This window comes from Pelodiscus sinensis, chromosome 3 (genome assembly GCF_052426305.1).
Source record: "Pelodiscus sinensis isolate ZL-2025 chromosome 3, ASM5242630v1, whole genome shotgun sequence".
NCBI lineage: Eukaryota > Metazoa > Chordata > Testudines > Trionychidae > Pelodiscus > Pelodiscus sinensis.
Genome location: NC_143054.1, coordinates 114676543 through 114698292, shown reverse-complemented (window position 1 = coordinate 114698292; position 21750 = coordinate 114676543). Strand labels below are relative to the sequence as shown.

General features: G+C 42.3%; 2 protein-coding genes and 1 long non-coding RNA gene across 6 annotated transcripts in view; 2 read left to right on the top strand and 1 right to left on the bottom strand.

The window, feature by feature from the left end:
- The window catches only part of LOC142827932 (uncharacterized), a 33894-nt gene extending 29559 nt beyond the window's left edge, over positions 1–4335 (top strand). The window contains exon 2 of the long non-coding RNA XR_012902738.2: positions 2722–4335. This is a non-coding gene — a long non-coding RNA (uncharacterized LOC142827932). The remainder of the gene's footprint in view (positions 1–2721) is intronic.
- GTF2H5 (general transcription factor IIH subunit 5) lies at positions 3783–13949 on the bottom strand. The gene is made up of 4 exons (XM_075924553.2): positions 13818–13949; positions 12739–12852; positions 9606–9798; positions 3783–3938 (listed from the first exon to the last, which is right to left on the bottom strand). The coding sequence occupies exons 2-3, from the start codon at positions 12771–12773 to the stop codon at positions 9618–9620; spliced, it is 216 nt and encodes a 71-aa protein (XP_075780668.1). The 5' UTR covers positions 12774–12852; positions 13818–13949; the 3' UTR covers positions 3783–3938; positions 9606–9617.
- Positions 13950–13984: 35 nt separating this feature from the next.
- The window catches only part of SERAC1 (serine active site containing 1), a 41945-nt gene continuing 34179 nt past the window's right edge, over positions 13985–21750 (top strand). For 2 of the 4 annotated variants that reach the window (XM_075924528.2, XM_075924525.2), the window contains exon 1: positions 13985–14048. The gene's annotated coding sequence lies outside the window, so the exon portion shown is untranslated. Of the gene's footprint in view, positions 14049–14816; positions 14910–21750 lie in introns of all 4 variants that reach the window. The other 2 variants (XM_075924529.2, XM_075924527.2) reach the window with 2 other exon arrangements.

Below are 21750 nucleotides of genomic sequence, written 5' to 3'. Positions count from 1 at the left end.
CAGAAGGCAGCTATAACTATGGCAATATTTTTTTTCACTGAGGTTCAAGCTTGTAAGTAAACAACATGAGCAACCCATTAAATGACTAACACCACATTCAATTCTCCTTTTGCACCTGCTGTGCCAGTGGTTGAACAGTTATTTGATGCTGTTAAGTTTTTAAAGGATTTATTGCTGATGTATAGCTTCATGAACCAGGGAAGCAAGGGGGAAGCTGGATCACTATTGGCATTTCAAATCCATAATGGCAATCCATGAGGAAAGAAAATCCTTCCTTGTAGCTTTCTGAACAGTGCTCTGTTCATAAAGATGCAAGTGTCATGCATCTTCCCTGACCTTCCCATGCTGATGTTGGTGAAATGCTCTGGTGATCCACTAGTGCTTGCATAAGCATAGAAAATAGCCCTTTCTATTGATGTACTCAGTGGCAAGGTAATTAGTGGGCATATTCCTATTTTTCACCTGTCAGTCCACTGCAATTCAGCAACCTCATTGTTTTAAATCTATCCACTATGTCCTGCACATTACTGAGAATCACAGTACTATGTAACAGAAGACAATTAATAATCCTGCACTGTTGCATCACAATAGTCCCTGAGGTGGATTTTCTATTAAACCATTTTGTTAGTCCTTAAAGTGCTACATTGCTATTCCAAAAGGAGAAAATATCTGGCATTGCAAGTTTTCACTGTGCGATTACCACTCATTTCCTCACGGTCAGTGCAGTTTTCCTTTTGGTGTCCCTGTTCTGGTGCAAAGATCAGCACACAGATCCAGAAATATGGTCTTTCACATCCAAAAGTCCTGCAGCCACTGCTCATCATCTCAAAACTGTATTACAATGAGATTCTACCACTCAGTGCTTGTTTCTTAGGGTCAAAAGATGTGCTCCACCATCTGTAGCTGGTCTACGAATATCACCAACCACCTTGAATTGATTTTATGTCATGTCCCACAGCAATCTGTCCTCTAAGAAATTGTCTTGTTCTCCACTCATCAGATTCTTTATGCAGCTCTACAAATATTCCAGGATCACGCATCCTGTGCTTGCAATGCTCATGACAATAGCACAGAGATGTTTAGGCTCCATGCTTCTGTCAAAGGTGAACAGCCAGAAGGGATGCAGTTTTGTGGGATTTTGAAAAAAAAGTGTGAAAATTATGGGATACAGATAACATTTTAGGGTGGAGACAATTGCAAACTGGGACATTAGCCCCATACTCCCAGTAATATCTGCGTGATTCATTTTGGCTGCATCACGCATTGCCAAAATTTCCCTAAAACAATGTGCTAGAATCCCCTAAGCTGCTATTTTGGTTTTCGGCCCCCGTGAGTTCCTTTTTTTTTGCTCAACGAGTTTTGCCGCTGGGGGGAGGGGGAGGAAGGAACGTGAGGGTTTCTCAAAAATCAAAAAGGGGGCATGATGCCAAAAAGTTTGGGAACCACTGTGCTAGATGGTAGTGAGTTGCAGAGTAGGATATGTACCCATGGTGCACTGCATTCTGCATCACTAGAAATACCCCTGGTGAGTATGTGCATGGTAGACACAGGGAGCCAAGTATACACATATGCACGCAACGTACAGATTGTGATGGCAGTATGCCAACGTAACTTGAGTCAATTTTATAATCTAGATATGCCCTCAGTTATTTATTTCCCCTGCCCCATAAAGATGAATCATACAAGTGAATTCCTCCCATCAACTATGCTTGAAGCTCGGTGCAGAAGGGGGAAAGGGAATTAAATATGCTAAAATTGAGGAACCATATTTTTGTGCTGCTTGGATTCTGAAGGGGAAATTTTTCTATGCATAAAAGAGCCCCAGTGCAAAGCTTGGGTTAGTCATAATGGACTTATAGTGTTTATTATAGATACTTCATTACTTTTTGAAGCTTCAGATTGTAATGCATCTGTGTGTATATATACGGTCCTTGTTTAAACCTTGTAAATAACTCATTTCTGTTTTAATAAATCGTTAGTTTATTATAGGATTATCTACAAGCATGGTCTGGTGTGATATCGAGGTTGCAATTGATCTGGTGCAAGTGCTGGGTTCTTTGGGCCTTGGAGTAAACTAAATACTATTGGGATCTTTCACGTAAGGGATCATCTACCACAAAAGCAAGCTTGCCAAGGTGACAAGATAGACTGGAGTATCCAAGGGGATTGTGACTCTATGGTTAGGCAGCTATAATGCTTGAGAAGTTTACACTTGATACTTAGTGCAATCTAAGTACAGAACTAAGTCAATTTGGGGGCTTGTGTCTTGTTCTTAACAGCCTGTCTGGAAGTTGGCACTCATGTTCCTGATTTACTGCAGGACAGCATAACACATATATTGACAGCAGAACAGAATAGTCTAGAGAAAAATCAAATTCAGCCTCTCACCATTCCTCTGCAGACAACTACTGGCCCACCCAGGGGATGACAACCTACTGGCGCAATCAATTATGCAGTTAGCTAAAATGACATATATATGCTGTAGATCTATACCTCTAACTCTTCTGATGGATGGACCATATAGGAGTCAATATTACCTTTAACATGCTTCAGTAAAGTGTGTTAGAAGTAAAAAAACAAAACAAAACAAAACAAAACACAAAATAACATCCAGTACAGCTTCATTTACAGGGACACACTGGTTGTAATCAACATTGCTTTTACAAAACCTAAGAGGCCTTTAAAATATTTTAAATGTGCCCATCTCTGTCTTATTTTCAGGACTAATCAAGACCAAGTTTTCCATCAAACTGCAGCATGTAAGCCTTTTTTTGTCATACTGAATATCTGAATGGAAGAACTTAATATTCAGAACACACAGATCAGCAAAAGTCTATCACTATGATGAAAGGAAAAAACCAAACACATTTATATGTAGAATTTGTCTTGCCTACCGGGAATATGAAGCAGAATTATTTCAGTTTGCCTAGCAGCTCTGTTACTTCAGGTAGACATTGCTTCCAACACTTTATCTGTTTTATTCTGTAAGGAGAAAATCTAACTGATCTACTGCATTTTAGAATGTAATTAATGGAAGCTTTAATTAAAACAAGAGTCTGCCTAATTTCAAGACATCAAAAGTCTAATCACAATTCTTTAATATGTTGTATCAGAGAAAACTGTCCATTTTCTCCCAGCTCTTCAAACATAAAGGCCTTTAGAACGCAGCACTTGAAAAAAAAAAGTCTGTACAAATGTTTTCAGAGAGCAAAAAGTATATCTGGGCTCAAGCAACTATTCAGAACTGTAACAGTAGTTGGTAGTGTGAGAGGAAGCATAGTGATAATTGAAAGAGCCTTGCAAGACCCTTAGTAACAATCTGCCACCAAATTATATGGAAAGTTGGGGTAATTCCCCTCCTCTGAATATTGATAAACCATCTTCAACACAGATAATTTGTATCCTGATGGTTAATAACAAACAATCCAAAGAGTTCATTTTCTTGACATTGGAATTCAGTAGGTTGCATCAATCTGATGTTATATGTTTTTAAAAAGCTCCTGGGGGAGATTAGCCCAGGACAAACACCTTTCAATAACATGAGCTGTACACTGCTCTTTAATCTCAATATAGTTTTCAGGAACAAACTGTAGACATTTCCCCAAAATGCAATTAAATACTCATTTGTCTGCCTCGTGATGCTGCCTCCCTCCCAGGTTAGAAGAGAACGTTTTCTTTTCAATGGGAAAATCCATGAATAGATTCCTCAATTGCTCATCTGTTGTCTCTTGAAATTGCAAACAATCTTGATATACAAGCAAGGATTTTATCACAAGCAAAAGGAGCGGTTTGTGGCAGTCTTTTATTGATAACACATTGCTGGGCCACAGGACACCTGCTGGTCACTACTTCTGTCTATGGATGCCAAAGGACAGTCACAGTTGTCACTACTGCTTCTGTAAGGAACAGCTGCCAGATGCAGGGACTTGTATGATGTGCTGGAAGAGGAAACACAGTGGATTAAATAATGTGGGAGTGGAGGAAATAGAGGAGCTATGGGGACGAACATAGAAGTGATGTATTTTCAATGAAAGAAGAGTATGGAATTCAGTGGTATTTCTGAAGAGTGGGGAATTAATGGTTTGTTTGAAGGAAGAATCCTGTAGTTAGAAAATGTCACAAGTATGCCATCTGAGGCAGAACACTTTTGGGGGAGCCCCCTGGTTGAAATGTTGATAGCACTTCATTGAATGCTCCCAGATTGTCTGCAGTATGCTGGGTACACGGAGAAATGGGGAGGAAATTCAGAACTACTAGAGTGAAAGGAAGGGAACAAAGGGGAGGAGAAAAGTCCACATAAGTAGTAAATGAAAAGAATATGAAGGGGAAAAGATGGCAAGTTAAACAGAGGGCGGGAAATGAGGAAAAGGACAGTAAAAAGCAGAGATTATGTCATCTGTTCCAGGACATATGAGGAGATCTGTGAGAATACCCAACACCAAGCCAGCTCCTGCTAAAAAGGGCTGGGAACCTCTGCTGTGTGGTAAAGGAATACACAGTAAGTGAAGGAAAGATTCCGCATGGTACCAGGATGGGTAAAGGATTAAGGAGAAAATCAACTCCACATCCACAGTTCAACAGGAATGTGCCTTGAAGAAGCTTTTATGTTGCTACTTTTGTACATATACCATGTTAATTTTTTTTAAAAAGTTTTGTATAAAGTGGATATGACATTTATCAATGTGTTTAATATATATATGTAATTAAACTCTGCAAAACTTGTATTTAACTTACTATCCCAGGCACAAAATCTCCTTGGATGCTCTTAGCAACATGATGAAGATACATAATGTTTCTTGCCTGTCAAATTACTTACCTTCAGCACTGAATATAATTTTGTAAGGTAGTTGAAAACAGTTTAGGTGACCTTTCTGCTAATAGTCATTGATTTTTTTTTACTTTATTCATAGTAGGATTACAATCAACCAGAATAAAATGCATATCAAATAAGGAGATTTGTGCTCAGACAAAATGCCAATATGAGATTGAACACATCCCTATTCTGGATGCATTAAAATTTCATGCTGAGGTGCTTATTCAAAGTGTAGAATTATTTTGGATAAAGATGAATTTGACACACAAACTACAAAGCTGTTAATGATTGAATTATGTACCTTATGTCCTCTTCAAATGATACAAAAGAGCAAAATGTACTAACAACCACCTACAAAAGAGGTCAATCTCCTATGTGTGAAATCAAACAATCCTCTTCTAATTAGGTTTCTATAACAAAAGCAGGCTTTCCTATGTGTGCATTCAGCTTTTTTTGCTTGGCAGCAAATGCATACTGTTTTGTTGATGATAGACTAAGCATGATAACACCAGACAAGAGAAAAAAACAACAACAAAGCCTTCAGTGGAGCAGCCTTGAAATGCTTTCACCAGTCTCATTTAATGCATATGCCTTGGAATACAGTGTTCAGGAATTTCAGTTCTGCATTAACCACATTAAGTACCAATGCAGTTAACTCCCCCACCCTCCCATAATAAAATAGCGTATACCCTCTCAGTGGTAGAAATCCAATTACATAGTCTCATGACCTAGTCTGAGCCAGACTGGCCATAGAGGTGTGGGACCCAGGACATCTTCCCCCCCACTCCATACCTTCCCCAAAGTCCCACTCCTGCTTCACCCCCAACCCCTCCTCCTGTCTCTGCTCCTCCTTCTCCTGCCCCCCATTGCACCCCTTCCCCAAAGCCTCTTCCCACAAGCAACATGAGCCAGGAGATTATGAGGGCCTGGCATGGGGCAGCAGCAGAGACCAGGCCACTGCACTCACCACAGTGGCAGGAGCCACAGTAAAGAGAGCAGCCCAGAAGCCTGCTTCACCTTGCCAACTCCCAGCTGTGTTGCTGTGCTTCACTGCAGCCATGGGAAGCAGAGCCACCTGGCGTGGAGGTGGCAGAGCAGAGGCTCTTGCATCATTCCACTTCTCATAGCTCCCACTGTCACAGTGCCTGCAGGGAGCGTGACCCCTGCTGCCTGCCCCAGACAACCTAGGTAATCCCCAGAGCCACCCTGGGCCCCACAGATGAGGTTGAAGCGAACTTCAATACAGGGAACCAACCTGTTCATAGGATAGTTGGGGCAGCCACTGTGGGGCCTTAGAAAGCATGGAGTAACTGTCCTGAACTGCCCTATGAAACAGACGCTCTGCTCAGAGCAATACACTCCTTGAGGAGAGGCCATATAGCAGGGGTGGGGAAACTCAGGCCTAGTAGCCAGATGCAGTCCCTGGCTTACCTGCATCCCGTCTCCGAGGCTCAGGGCCGACGCCGAGCATTGGAGAGCCCACGTCCCGCCCCTGCTGTCCCACGGCAGGGCTGGAGTAAACAAAATTTATTGTGCTAGACCCCCAAGGCTCTAGTGTGGGAGGGGAATGTGAGAAGTGTTTTTCCTTCTCAGTCGGAAGCCAAGTCGGTGAGGGTTTTGTGTTTCACTTGTGCATTGCCTCCCAGCTGATGTTTCTGTAGGTCAGTGGGCCCCGAGCCTAAAATGGTTCCCCACTCCCACCATATAGACTATACCAAAATGGCTGACTCAGGAAGACTGCATTATTTTCAAGTCAACCCCTGCTTCTCTTTATTTTCCCCCAGACTTACCTTTCTCCTAAAGCAAGAAAGATGGGAGATGACTTTCTTTGCTCTAAGAACCCCCTTTGGTGTCTACTGGGGAATTGAAAAAAAAGATGGTATGATGACCTGAAAACAGGTTTGGAGAGGATTTGAGGGGACCCCTGCTATTCACACTAACCTAAATCTCCTTTGCTGAAGAGTAAGCCCATTACTGCTTGTCCTACCTTCACTGGACATGAAGAATAACTGGTGAACATTCTCTTAACAGTCTTCAAATATGTTATCAGGCGTCTCCTCAGTGTTCTTTCAAATTAAAACATGCCCAGCTTTTTAAACCTCTCTTCATAAGGCAGCTTCTCTAAACATTTTATCATTTTTGTTGTCCTCCTCTGGACTCTCTTGAATTTTTCCACATTTTTCCTGAAGGATTACACCCAGAATTGGACATAATATTCCAGCTGAGGTCTCCATAGTGCCACCTTAAGTGAGACAATTACCTTCTGTTTCAGACATGAGACACTGCCGTTCATACACCCCTTTTTGTAATTGCATCACATTGTTGACTCATACTACAGGCAGTCCCCGAGTTACATGGATCCGACTTATATCGGATCCCTACTTACAAATGGGGTGAGGCAACCCCGCACTAGCTGCTTCCCCCCAGCAGACCAGGGAGACACGGAGCGGCTTTTCTCAGCAGACACTTCAGCTTGAGAATAAAGGACTGAGGGAAGTGAGGTGTGAGAATAAAACTGAGCTCTGGAGAAATGTTTGGCTAGAGTTTCCCCTACAATATGTACCAGTTCCGACTTACATACAAATTCAACTTAAGAACAAACCTATAGTCCCTATCTTGTACGTAACCCGGGGACTGCCTGTATTGTCATGATCCATGACAGCCTCCAGATCCTTTTCAGAAGTACTACCATGTAGAAGATTGCATCAAAACAAAAGCCTTACTAAAATCATGATTATCATATACTGCTCCTCTTGATCCACTAGTCCCGTAACTGTCCAAAAAGGAATTTAATTTGGTTTGGCATGCTTTTTCCTTGACAAATTCATGCTGACTATTCCTTATAATCTTATTATCCTCTAGGCGCTTACCAACTGATTGTTTAAATTTGTTCCAGTATCTTTCCAGGTATCAAATTTAGGCTGACTGGTCTACAATTTACCAGATACCTCTTTGTTCTCCTTTTTACAGTTAGATACTGTGTTCACCCTTCTCCAGTCTTCTGACACCTCACCCACCAGTTCTGAGATTGCATTAAGCATCACTGAGGATCTCGGCAGACTACTTAATCTTTCCAAATGTTTGTACCGTTAGCTACATAGTATAAAGTGTTTTGGATAAAAGTGCTATATAAAGACCTATATAATTAACTTTTTTTATTCTACAAATAAAAGCACACAACTCATGTGAATATCAATAGGAGGGTCTCTTCCCCACCACAGCAGCCACAGAGCTGGCACTGGGAAAAAGGATCATTTCCACACAGCAGCTGCAGCCAGAAGATTTACCTTTTTGTTGTTTTTTTTGCACATAACAGGGTCACACTGTTGACTCATATTTAGCTTGTGGTCCACTCTTCCTCCCCTCCCCTTCCCTTTCCACAGTAATCCTTCTTAGGCACTGATTGTTCCTTCCTAAATGGAGTATTTTGCATTTGTCCTTATTGAATTTCATCCTATTTACTTCAGACCATTTCTCCAGTTTGTCTAGATCATTTTTAATTTTATTCCTATCTTCCATAGCACTTGCAATTCCTTCCAGTTTGATATCATCCACAAACTTTATAAGGTACTCTCTATGCCATTATTTAAATCCTTGCAGAAGAGGAGAGCACTACCTGTGCCCTGACCCCTTTACCCAAAGTCTTAAAGCCTAAGTAGTATCTCTCAGTTTTGCATTTGCAACTAAATGGTCATTTATAAGTCTTATTAAATTATCCATTTTGTCATTTTCTATCCTGCTCAGGAGGAAAAAGCTCATGATAAAACTGATAATAAACCTCTCTGTGTTGCTCAGTGTTTTAAAATACTTGGGGTCAACGTACAATGTTTTTGATGGAAAGACCTTAATGTAACAAGTTAACTTGTTGAAGAAACTAAGACCTGAAATAGAGCTTTATGAATTCAATCCCAAGTTGTGCAGTAATAGAGATCTGGTTTTTTCCCCTCTTCAGGTTGAGGAGTAGAAAGAGTGCCTATTTATTTTAACCTCCTGTTTATGCACTTTATTGTATAGAGATTTTAGATGAACTAGCTACATGTTTCCAGGGCTATTTGTCCACCATTTACAGCATATTTCTCCTTCCTGTTTATTGTTGCTGGTATCCACTTCAGCAACCATTTAAACCTAAATAATTTTTTTTTCTTTCAAATATTTTAATTAAAAACATAGAACTATGAAATAGGTGACTACCTCAAAAGCTATGTTAGCAAATGATTAATTGGTCAACAAAATTTAGCAAATGGAAGGAAAACATTTTATTCATTTTGGTGCATCAAATATTTTAAAATAAAAGCTAAGGAGTCCAAGTCGTCATGCACTGAACTTTGGTAAGGTGTTTTATCAATCACACAAACTAATATTAATATAGATGTTAGAGTCAGACATATTATTATCTGCTCTAATCACACCTACAGTGATTTGAAACATAATATTCTAAGAAAATGTTAATAAATAAGACACCATTATCTTCTGTTTTCAAAGTGATATAATTTTACAAGAAATGAAATTGAAGAAGCTAAAGGAATATAAACATGGTACTTTTATAATAAACATTAGAAAACCTCTAGACCAGCAAACTCTGAAAAGGATCCTGTTTTCAAGTCTCTCAAAAAATAGCAAAAATCAAAGCCAATTCAAAAGTATTTAGTTTATGGAAACAATCCATTTTGTTATAGTAACCTCCTCCCTCTAAAATGCCGTAAATAGTCACACAGAGAATGAACAACACTACTCTTGATTCCACAGGTGCTGCTTTCAATTTCGGAATAGTCAATTCACTTTCTAGTCTCACCTTTTAGTCTCTTTACTTCTGTGTAACAGGAAAAGAGTTCTGATCCATTAACTCGCCCACTTTCTCCTGGAGGAAGTTAACCAACTCAGCCAACACAAAAACATGCGTTTCATCTAGGTCTTGTATGATGAATTTCTTTCCCAGGGCATTTGACTCATCCAGGTATAGTAGGAACTGCTTCATGGCTGGGTCACTGTAGACAAACATGCACCAGAATCCATATTATTGGCAGCGACAAAATACAGCAACACAGTATTAAGTAAAACAATTTTGGAATGATGGAACTTAAAAACTTCTTCCCGTATAACCTCAATCTCAAGATTTGTTTGTTGCCTACATCCATCTTTTTACAAGAATAACTTTTAGGAAAGCCTTTAAGCAAAAGTGACCCTGTTGGGACATTTTACAAATTAAATTGTGACTAGCTAGAAGGGCCCAAGAGGAAGAAAATTGGTAGCCTAACTTGCAGAGAATAATGATTACATTGGTATTATGAAACAAAGAACAGGACTATGTAGCACTTTAAAGACTAACATTATTGTATGTTTTTAGTAAAACATGTATAATGTGAGTTTATGGACAGTTACAGTTTAATATCATTGGTTTACATATTCTAGTTCTTGTCTGATTTTAGCTATATAAACAAAGCCAAGGTCCTTTGTTTTCAGTTTTGATTTTATTAAAAATATCATTGGAATTTTGGTGTTTATTACAAAAATTAAAAAGCTCAAACCAGCTGAGAGGGAAGATGCCGGGGCTTCTCCCCTCTCAACTGTTCCACGGTGTATAAACACAGGCTCTCCCTCGGCCCCACACAGTGCCCTGGCCAGCACTGGGGCCGCCGCCAGCCGGCCCTTCAGCAGAAAGCCCGCCTGACCAGTCCGCCCCTGCCCCAGTCAGCACGCAACCAGTCCCTCTCCTTCCCTCCAGCACCTCACCCAACCCTCCCTCCCCCTAGCACGTGGATGCTGCTGCTGGTTCCGGTAGGGTTACCAAGTAGACACCCCTCCCCAAAAACCGGACACCTGATCGTGGGTTGGCGGGAAGCAAAGCTGGGGGACCACGAGGCTGGTGGGGGGGCGGGAAGCAGAGCTGGTGGGGGGGGTGCAGCGGCACTGGTCGGGGGAGATCAGGAAAAGGAACGGGCTGGCAGGAAGCAGAGCTGGAGGGCAGTGCAGGGGGGCTGGCTGGGGAAAATCAGGAGGGGAAATGAGGGAGAACCAGCCCGCCGGGAAGGCAGGAGGTGGGGGGCTGAGAGCACAGGGTTTGGTGTGGGGCATTAGGGTTGGAGTATAAGGTTGCTGGGCTGGAGTCAGGGCAGAGATATGGGGGACTCTTGGTAAAGGGTAGGGGTTAAGATGTGTGGGCATGGAAGGTTTGTGAGGGCAGCTCAGGGCAGAAGGTGATAGAGTGAAGGCAGGAGGGGTGGACTCAGGGCACAGAGTCAGATGGGGGGGGCTCAGGGTAGGGAGGTGAGGGAGCAGGAGTCAGGGCAGGAGGCAAAGGGTGCAGAACTCAGGAGGAAGCTGGAAGAGATTATGAGGCTTAAAAGGATGACAATGCTGTGCTGACAACTCCTCCCGAGGGGACAGAGCTTCACTTTCCTGGGACTCCCCGTGCCCTCCCCCCTCCTTTCAGGATGGCGTTGTTGGGGTGCAACAGCCCCTGCTGCTCAGGCAGCTCGCACGCCAGCTGTTTTGGGAGGAGGAGTGCAGTTGCACACTTCCCAGAGGTGCTGCAGGATTGCCAGGTACTGGTCCCAGCTGCCCCTGTCCCTGCCCAGATCCCCCACAAGTACCCTGTCTCCTGCCCCCACCAACACTGTCACCAGCACCCAGAATCATCCTGTCCCTGGATCCAGCACCCTGCCAGCTGTGCCAGCATCCTTGGGACCGCATTAGTGAGGCTTGAGTTGGGGGGGGGGGGGAGGAGGGCATCTCACTTGTGTGCCACAACTGACTTTTCTGTGGGTCAGTGACCTCTGACTCATAACAGGTTCCCTGCCCCTCTCATATATAAAGACAATGCTAAAACCTTTTGAGTTTGACATAATATTTTATTTAAAAATGAAGCCTGGCCAACATCCCCCCTAATTGGGGCCAAATCCCCATCTCACTGCAGCATCATAACACTCCTGCACCACCTGACCCCAAATCTGAGCCTATCATACACTGGAATCCCCTGTCCTGAGCCTCTTACATCCCCTAACTCCTGCATCCCCACATCCTCAGTCTTCTGCCACAACATTCCTGCACCATCCCCACATGGCAAATGTATGTCCTGAGTCCATCATACTCACAACCTCCTCGTCCTGAGCCCCACACATATCCAACACAAACTCCTGCACCCTTACATCCACAAGCCTGTGGCTTGCTCAGCACCTCAACCCTCCACCTGAGCCCAACACTCCCCAGCCTAGAACCCCCTCCCCGAGCCAGCATCCCCTTCTCCTGAATCCAAATTCCCTCTCAGAGCTTGCACTTCTCACCCCTTCCCACACCCAAATCCCTCATTCCCACCCTACAGCCTGCACCTCCTCTCTCAACCAAGTGAGAGTATATAATGGCTGGGGATAGCAAGTGATGGAAAGGAGGGGAACAGAGAGGATGGGGCCTCAAAGGGGTGAGGTCTTGGGGAGGAACGTGATTTTAAGTATTGGTGGGTTCTTTTTTTTTTTTTTTTTGCGCTCGGCAAACCTAGGCATAGGGGCACCAGTTTAATAATCCTGAGTAGGGCACCATAAATCCTAACAACAGCCCTGAGCATAGCTATATCTTTAGAGGGTGCAGATTTTTTTCTATACTCCTTACAGACATAGGTATGATAGTTTACATTTTTAAGTATGACATGCAGTACAAGGCAGGAATGGAACCAAGCAGGTTTGAGGCTATGAAGTGGATGTCACAAACCCTGACTTGGGTTGCTTACATTTTGGGGCTATCTAGATTATAAATTACAAACAGTTGCATACTGGTCTAAGCAGAATTTGCCTAAGACTTCTGTTCAGTGCAAGAGGCACAGGAGAGACACTGAAGGAAGCAAAGCTTCTACATGTTCTGTGAAGTGGCTAGGATGTTTGAGGAACTATACAATTAAGAAAAGCTGAATTTCAACTGAAGACAGAAGTACTAACCATTCTATAAGAACACCCTTCAAGACATTAACCATCTTCTCCAACACACTTAGAAAGCCCAAATGTGGCAGAAAATAGATCTTGCTTTGAATTATGCTTGTAGGCAGAGAGAAACTGAAAAGAGAAAAAAATAACTGATTTTTTGTTGACCAAAGTGGCCATTCAAATTTGGCATGTATACTTTTAAATCACAGTAAGATTAGTGAAAATTACATGAACATATAAACAAAAGCTTACATCATAAATCCTAGCCTACATGTTAATCTTACTTTTATAGAAGAGTGTGTCACATTTAACAGATGAGGGGAGACTGTTTCATGCATTACAGTAATGAAATAGTGATAGAAATGTAGCCGTGTTAGTCTGGGGTAGCTGAAGCAAAATGCAGGACAATGTAGCACTTTAAAGACTAACAAGATGGTTTATTATCATCTAATAAACCATCTTGTTAGTCTTTAAAGTGCTACATTGTCCTGCATTTTGCTTCAGTAATGAAATAAACATACTAATTAGCAATACAATCTTCTATCTTGTGAAGAACTACAGAAATTATGCAAATAAGTTATACAAAGAAATAGACAAGTGATTCTCAAGATAAGCAGGGCTTCTAGTTTTTAAGGGTGTGTGAGACTCACTTCATGTAGGGGTTTATTTTAGCAGTTTGAGTTGTTTATAGACCCCCGCAAAGCGGTTTCTTTTAGCTTTTCAAGCACATAGTGTAACACGTAGCGCACGTTTCACACACATCTAAACTATACAGTCTCACTCATTACAGTGTCTATATCGCAACGGGCAATCACTGCAGCGTAATGCAGCACCCGACACCCAGCACCGGAGAGCACCAGGGAACCCCCCCCGCCCGCCCGCCCGCCCGCACACTGCTGCTCCCCGCAGACTAGCCCCCGGCTGCGGGTCTATCGGGGCAGGCACAGGGCGGCTGCGCGGGGGGGGGGGAGCAGGTGAAGCCGATGGGGCTGCACCAAGGCCGGGGGAGGGGGGGGCCGGGAGCAGTGAAGGGGCGCGGGGGGAGGCGGCAGCGCGTGAGGCCCGATACCCTCCCTTCGCGCGCCCCCACCTACCCGCGGCTGCCCCCTCACGACGCAGCGACCGGCTCCCAGCCCAGCAACCGCGCGAGCCCCCAGGCGAGAACCGAAGCGAGAGTGCGCACGCGCGGGCGCCGCGGCTCCCTTCCGGCCTCGCGCTAAACGGCGATTGGCTCAGGCCCGTCTTGCGTGGTGACGACACACGGGGGCGTAGTTGACAGCTGTCGGGAGACGGGAGAGAGAGGCAGCGGCCTGGGAGCGGGGCAGGTAATGGGCGGGGGGGGCTATTGGCCCATCCACGTGTGGGGAGCGACGCTCTGGGAGCCCCTGTGCTGGGGTAGCGGCGGGGGGGGGGGCACGGGGGCTTCATAGGGTGCGGGGCTCTGGGCTGGAGGGGCTGCTTGAAGGGAAGCTGGGCTGCAGGTGGGGCAGGGTAAGTGTCCAATGCGGGGAGCAGCAGCGTGTGTGTGTGTGTGTGGGGGGGGGGGAGCAGCTTATAACGAGTCTGACCCAAAATGAATTTGAAGAGCAACTAGAGAAGAGTAAAACTAACAAACAGCAAACTAAAACACGCTGCAGCAGCAGTGGGAAACCTGCCCAGCGGAGCCCTTTGGCTGGGTGATCAAGGTGTCATAGGAGCACTCAAGGAAGACAAGGCTGTTGTGGAGATGTTAAATGAAGTTTTTGCAGGGGGCTCCTGCGGGGTCTTATCAGTTACTGGCTGGGGCCCAAGTTCAGGCAAACTGGTTAGAACAAAAAAGTAATTATTCAACACACAGAAGCACATGGTATGTAGAGAGTAAACATGGCTGTTGGAAAAGGGTATCATACTTTACCAATGACTTAGCATTCTTTGAGAGTATCAGATGGCAGGATGATCCAATGGATATAGCATACTTGGACTTTTATTAAAACCTTGACAAGGTATCTTACCAAAGTCTCTTAAGCAAAGTAAGCAGTCATGGGATATGAGGTAGATTCTCTTTTGAAAACAGTAACTAGTTAAAAGATAGGAACTGTTTTTTCTTCACACAGCACATGGTTGGCCTGTGGAACTGCTTGTCAGAGGAAGTTGTGAAGACCAGGACTTTAACATGGTTCAAGAAAGAACTAGATAAACTCATGGAGGTTAGGTCCATCAATGGCTATTACCCAGGATGGGTAGGAATCATGTCCCTAGCCTCTGTCAGAGGCTGGTAATGGGTAATAGGAGAGGGATTGCTTGATGATTCTCTGTTCTGTTCACTCCCTGTTGGGCATCTGTCATTGACCTCTGTTGGAAGGCAGGATACTGGGCTAGATGGACCTTTGGTCTGACCCAGTTCTTATAGCCATTCTTATGTTCTAGCCAAGGGATAAGAAGAAAGAGAGCAATAGCCCTTCCCACACCAAATATCTCTACTATGACTGCTCATATTCAGCAATGATCTGGAAAAGGAAGTGAAAGATGATGTGGCAAAATTTGCAGATTAAAAAAAATTACAAAAGATAATTTAGTCCAAAGATGACTGTGAAGGGTCTCAAAGGCATCAAAGAGTCTCAAAGACATTTCATAAAACTGGGTGACTGTGCAACAAAAATGGCAGATGAAATTAAATGTTAATAAATACAATATTATTCACATTGGAAAACATAATCCAAACTACCTGTATATATAAAAAATATTAAGGTCTAAATTAGCTTTCACTTTTCAAGAAAAAGATCTTGTAGTCATCATGGATAGCTTTCTGAAAACATCTGCCCAATGTGTAGATAGAGTAAAAAAAAAAAAAACTAACAATGTTATAAACCATTAGGGAAAGGTTAGTTAAAAAAACACAAAATATAACAGTATCCCTTTATAAATCCATGGTGCACCCATCCCTTGAACATTATGTGCAGTTCTGTTTGCCCCAACTCAAAGATATATTCAATTTGCAAAAAATACAGAGGAGAGTAAAAAATGATTAAGACAATGGAACAGATTCTGAGGAGAGAGACAAAAAAACCTGAGACTGTTCAGTTTAGAAAAAACACAGCCAAGGGGAGATATAAAATTATGAACGAGGTGGAGAAACTTGATAAGAAAGTTTTATTTATGCCTTTGGGTAACACAACTAGGGGTCACCTGATGATTTAATAAGCAGCAAGTTTAAAACCAGCATAAGAAAGTGTTTCTTCAAACTATGCACAGTCAACCTGTGGAATTCCTTTCTAAGGATCTTGTGAAAACCAAAAATATAAGTGGGTTAAAAAAGAATTCGATAAATTCATGGATAACAGATATATCAATGGCTGTTATCAAGAAGGATGCAGTTCCATTCACAGGGTATCCCTAAATCTCTGACTGCCAGAAGCTGGAATTGGAGGACAGGAAATGGATCACTGTTTGTTTGTTAATTCCCTCTGAAGCACCTGGTACTGGCTGCTGTCGGGATGGAGGAAAGGGAGATAGATGGGCAATCTGTCTGACCCTGTATAATCGTTCTTATGTAGGGGGGGTCTACGCTCAGGAAGCTACGGGGGGGGGAGGATTCTGGGTTTGGGGGAATACAAAGGGAGACATGGCTTGTGCCCTTGTTTTGGCCCTTGGTGATAGGTAAAATGGTTCTAGAAAGAAATCCGGGTTGTTCTACACTCAACCTTTTAACAAAGGCATGTTCAGTTGCTGTCAGCCGACAGTCAGGGCAGTATGTGTGTGTGTGTTTTCGAGAAAAGGTTTAATGTCCGTGTCTTTACTGCTAGGACCGGGGTCCCGTCGCAGAGGGTAGCCAGCAGGCCAACAGATGCCCCTTTATAGAAAGAGCTTATTACACCTTAGATTTTAGCTGCTAGAATGCAAGATTCCTTCGCAGCGGGCAGCCTTAGGAAAAGACTGAGAGGTGCCCCAACGGACCTGTCACCTGGGAGTGACACAAATCCAAACGCCCAAGCTCTTCCTATACCTGTTCCTTATGACTGGCTGAAGTTCTTTTAAATTGTGCTTGGTTTTGTTACAGCAACTGAAGGAGTCAGGTTAAAAACTTAAACAGTTACAGGTTTATTAAAAAGACTTATAAAACCATATGGTTACAATGGCTATTGCTCTCTTTCTTAACTGTTAGCAAATACAGATTTTAAAAATAGTTACAAAGAAAATAAAGATAGAAAATAGAAATAATGGTACTAAGTGACAGCTTAATCTTTAAAGAGCTCTAAATCTATGTGTACATTTACGACAAAGGACCACATCCAGGTACAATTTTTACCCCCTTCTGTGCCTCTCCACTTAAGCATGTCAGGCCAGGGCCGGTTTCTCAATTCCTAGGAAAGACGAATACGAGGTGGGCGTTCCTGTAGAACCTTGGGAGATCAAACACCTAACCCGACCAGCAGATAGATGGTAGATTGACACTCAGAGTAAATGTGCTGCTGGACCCATCTTTATATCCCTGGGGGCCCGTATCCTCTTTCTTATCTAAGAGGCCAAATTGTACTGGTCCGTATTGTGGCGCCAGTTCTTACAAGCAAGTTTCAAGTTAATTTACACTTGCAAGAGAGATAACTAAATTGTGAGTACTAGACATTTTTTTTACTGGGCGAGAGATTCCTTCCCCCCCCTCGCCCCCCCCGCGGACGGCTGTGTGTTCGTATCAATATGGGTTAAGTCAAGGGCACTCCTTGGCAGCCTCTTGGTCAGCAATTGGCGTATCTTTGTTTACAGCCATTCACGGTCACACAGCCTGGGCCTTCTGCTCTGTGTGCCCTGTATGCTCCAGACAAGCAAAAATGGATGTTACAGGGAGGGTTCCTGTCTGGCTACAGTTGCTTTGAGTAGAGACTCTTTTTCTGAAATGTTGACTAGATGTTTGGCATTAAATAGTACTTAATAAAGGCAACACAAGTATCCAGTCCTAAGCATCCTGACTAAAAATCACTTTCTCTCTCAGTTGCTCAGCTTTCACTCTGTTGCCTCTTGTCTGCTGTTCCACTAATTTTTTTTTTGGGGGGAAGTAGGAAGGGGGGGCTGTTGTAGCGTCTCCAAGGTTAGATAAGGCCTGATCTTATAATATGAAGGAGGAATGGGGATGAAGCAAAAATAAAAATAATCTTTTGGATTTCATTAACATGTTTTAAATAAGTAAAAAGCACATAAGATCAATTTTTCCCTTTGCATGGCATTTTAATGTGTCTGGTTGTTCCTCTTCGTGACATCAGGATGCTTATAGCTATAAAATTGTCTGGGACTAAAACTTCTTGCTTCCTGCATCATTCTAGTGATTCTGGAATTCTCTTGTTAGGACCTTACATAATTTTGCCAAAGTGAGTGTTGTCAAATCATACTACCATGTTTGTCCTAAATTCCAGTAGTTAATAGCCCTAAACCCTGTGGTGAAAACAGGCAGAATGCTAACTAAACTTTTGGGTTGGAGACAGATCTGTTCTAGAGTAATCACTTATTTTTCTGCTTGTAGAAGAGATCTGTGAAGCTCAAAAGCTTCTATCCTTCACAAACAGAAGTTCATTCAATTAAAGATATTACCTCACCTACCTTGTCTTTCTTGTTCTTGTCACTGAAGACAAAAGAATGACAAAGGATAGGGGAATAGCGGTGTTTTCCGTCACTGTTACAGATTAACTCTGTAACTGTTTACTGGAATGATAGAAGATGATAAAATAGTACTATAAAATCTTCTGAAAGAAAGATTAGAAACACAGCAAAAAGGCAATAGCTTTGATAATGCAGTGTGTGTTTTTCTTAACCTCTTAAATCTTAATAACTGCTCAAGTGGCATGTTCTGCCAGTGGTAATAAAGAATCACTGAATGAAGAATTTAAAGATACTACTCTTAATTAGGTTGGATGTATTAAAAAATAAAAATAGAAAACAAATGTTCCCCAATAGTTCCCTGTGCGTCTTCTATTTCATTGAGGCAGATGGAGAATAAACATTGGACCAAACTTGACTTGTAAATAGTTATTTTCTGGCAATTCAAGAACATATCTTTTTTCCATACTTAATCTGTTCCATATTAAACAAGTGGTAATCACTTTCAATAAACATATCCATGTCCAAAAACCATTGTGAGGTTTTTAGTATTGCAATTTCTTTGTTAAGTGAAGAGATATAACATAGCTCTAATAAAGAAAATAATCACATCCCTGTATTGAAAAATTAGACCTTGATTCTGCAAGTACTTGCATGTGAGAAGTTGCACTGAACTAGTTACTCATATGCATGAATATTTTTATGAGCAGTGTCTCTGAGAAGGATCTTGTTCCAATTACAGTTAGTGGGGAAATTTTCATTAATTTAAACAGGAGTAGAATAAAGCCCTTTAAAACTGATCTTTAAGGATTTGGAGCAACTGGAACTCCCACTACAAGGGGATTGCATCTCCCCCCCCATTTTGAATGGTTGGGGTTTTGTTTTTTTGTTTTTTCTTGGTTGTTACATTTTCTAAGATAAGGACTGGTTTCCTGGTTTTTAGCTCTGTCAGACCACTGCTGTGTTCAATTCTGGTGCCCTCAGTTCAAGAAGGATGTTAATAAATTGGAGAGGGTTCAGAAAAGAGCAAGGAGAATGATTTAAAGCAGAGGTGGGGGGCTGTTTTTCCTATCAGGTCCCCAATACTGTTCCCTGTAAGGCAGGCATATCAAACTCAAAGCTTACTGAGGGCCACACAAATGAAAACTGATAGCTTTCAGGGACACCAAAGAAAATGTGCTTCTATCGGAAAGTCATAATTATTTATTATAGATTATGTTTTAGGTATATTTTATATTTTTTTCAGGTCTTGTTTTAAGATAATACAATAATTTGGTGTGTTAAATTGTTATTTGCTCTCAATCATTTTTAAATTTAAATATAAATTTAAGGTACTTTTTATTTTTTTGATACATAACTTGTTTTGTTGAAATAAAAACAAGTATAGACCATGGTTAATCAAATAGAACAGGCTTCTGTGAAAATTTCAGATACTTTGTAAGTTTGAGATTTTGCATAAACATATTCATGCAATTGTAAAAATTGACATTTATTTATATAAAATTAATATATATTTTGTGATTTTATTTGGGAATAAATAAATAAAAACCAAAATATTAACAAAATATCTCCCTTTTTCTCCCCCAGAGCCAAACACACCCATACGCTCGTTCTAACCCAATCTCCCTCCACTTCCCCAGAGCCCTCCCCGTCCCGCTGTAACCCAATGCCTCCCCCCACCCTAAGAGCCAGGCACTCCCAGCCCCCCCCCAACCTAATGTGTGGGTCCCGGAGCCATTTCTTCCTCAGGTGCTGGGGCGGTGAGAGCACAGTGGCCAGCTGTGAGCAGGCGCTTGATGTCTGTGCACAGCAGCCAGCCACTTCACCAGATGTGCTACAGTGGTGCAGCTGCTTCAGTTCAGCTGTGTCAACAAAGCATAGTAGCATAGACTGGCTCCTATGGCTGTCTAAGCCTCAGTTCCCCTTTCTAAATGGTGATAATGAAAGTTACAGTGTCACAGAGATGCTGTGAGGATAAACTTGTTAATATTTGTGAGCCACTCAGATGCTGCAGCAACAGTGGGCAGATGGGCCAAACCGTTGTGTCACAGCAATACCCACAGCACAGGAGCTAGTGCTGCAGAATGAGTGCATTATGGGTTCCTCACAGACTCTCTATTGATAGAAATGTAGCTGTGTTAGTCTGGTGTAGTTGAAACAAAATATAGGACTATGTAGCACTTCAAAGACTAACAAGATGGTTTATTAGATGATGAGCTTTCCTGGGCCAGACCCACTTCCTCATATCAAATAGTGGAAGAAAATTGTCACAACCATATATACCAAAGGATACAATTAAAAAAATGAACACATATGAAAAGGACACATCAAATTTCAGAACAGAAAGGGGATGGGGGGGAGGGGAAGGTAAATGTCTGTAATGATATTAGCTCACAGACATTTACCTTCCCCCACTCCCATCCCCCTTCTGTTCTGAAATTTGATTTGTCCTTTTCATATGTGTTCATTTTTTTAATCGTATCCTTTGGTATATATGGTTGTGACAATTTTCTTCCACTATTTGATCTGAGGAAGTGGGTCTGGCCCACGAAAGCTCATCATCTAATAAACCATCTTGTTAGTCTTTGAAGTGCTACATAGTCCTGTATTTTGTTTCAGCTACACCAGACTAACACAGCTACATTTCTATCACTATTCTACATGCAAGGCACTACATTTAGCCGTTTGGAATGGAAATCCATCAACCATATGAAGAAACTTGCATAGATACAGACAGACATCATCTTTCTATCCAAGTGCAAGAAGATGGACATCATACCCAAAGGACTGAAAGTGAACAATACATTAAGATCAACATACTGCACTGACTACAGTGAAAGACTCTGCCTCACACTATCCAAGAAATTAAGGAATCACCTGATAAGTATTTTATACAAGAAACAGAAAAACATCAAGAATGACATTTCTAACTTAGAGTTTCATCCCAAGACCAACATCCACACCGACTGACACCTTGCAAGACTTTTGTTCCACCAGACAAGAAATCTACTATACACACTTCTATTCCCTACAACAAAGAAAAGACGACAAATTTCTAAACTGCTCCACACCACAGGCTACAACAGCAACTACCTCAACCCACCGGATAATATTGTTAACCTCTCCAGCTACAAACTCAATCCAGCAGAAGAGTCTGTCTTGTCTCTCTTTCGGCCCCACGTCCCCCACAAACTGGATACATTTTGTGGTGACCTTGAGGCTTTTTTCGCTGCCTCTGCCTCCGAGAATATTTCCAAACCAACAATGAACATCAATCTGACCTACCAGATCCCCCCCCCCCATCAACACCAAAGGAAAAATAATTCTATATGGACTCCCCCTGATGGTCGGAATTACAATCTGGATTTCTATATACAAAGCTATCTGCTTCTCAAGATCCATAAACCTAGACACCCCGGACGTCCCATCATCTCTGGTATTGGAACATTCACTATTGGTCTA

Excerpts from the sequence above, each read along its gene's own strand:
- GTF2H5 (XM_075924553.2), bottom strand. The coding sequence starts at position 12,773 with ATGGTTAATGTCTTGAAGGGTGTTCTTATAGAATG. Across the intron at positions 9,799-12,738 it reads AAGGGTGTTCTTATAGAATG|TGACCCAGCCATGAAGCAGT; the intron begins GTTAGTACTTCT and ends GTTTGTCTACAG.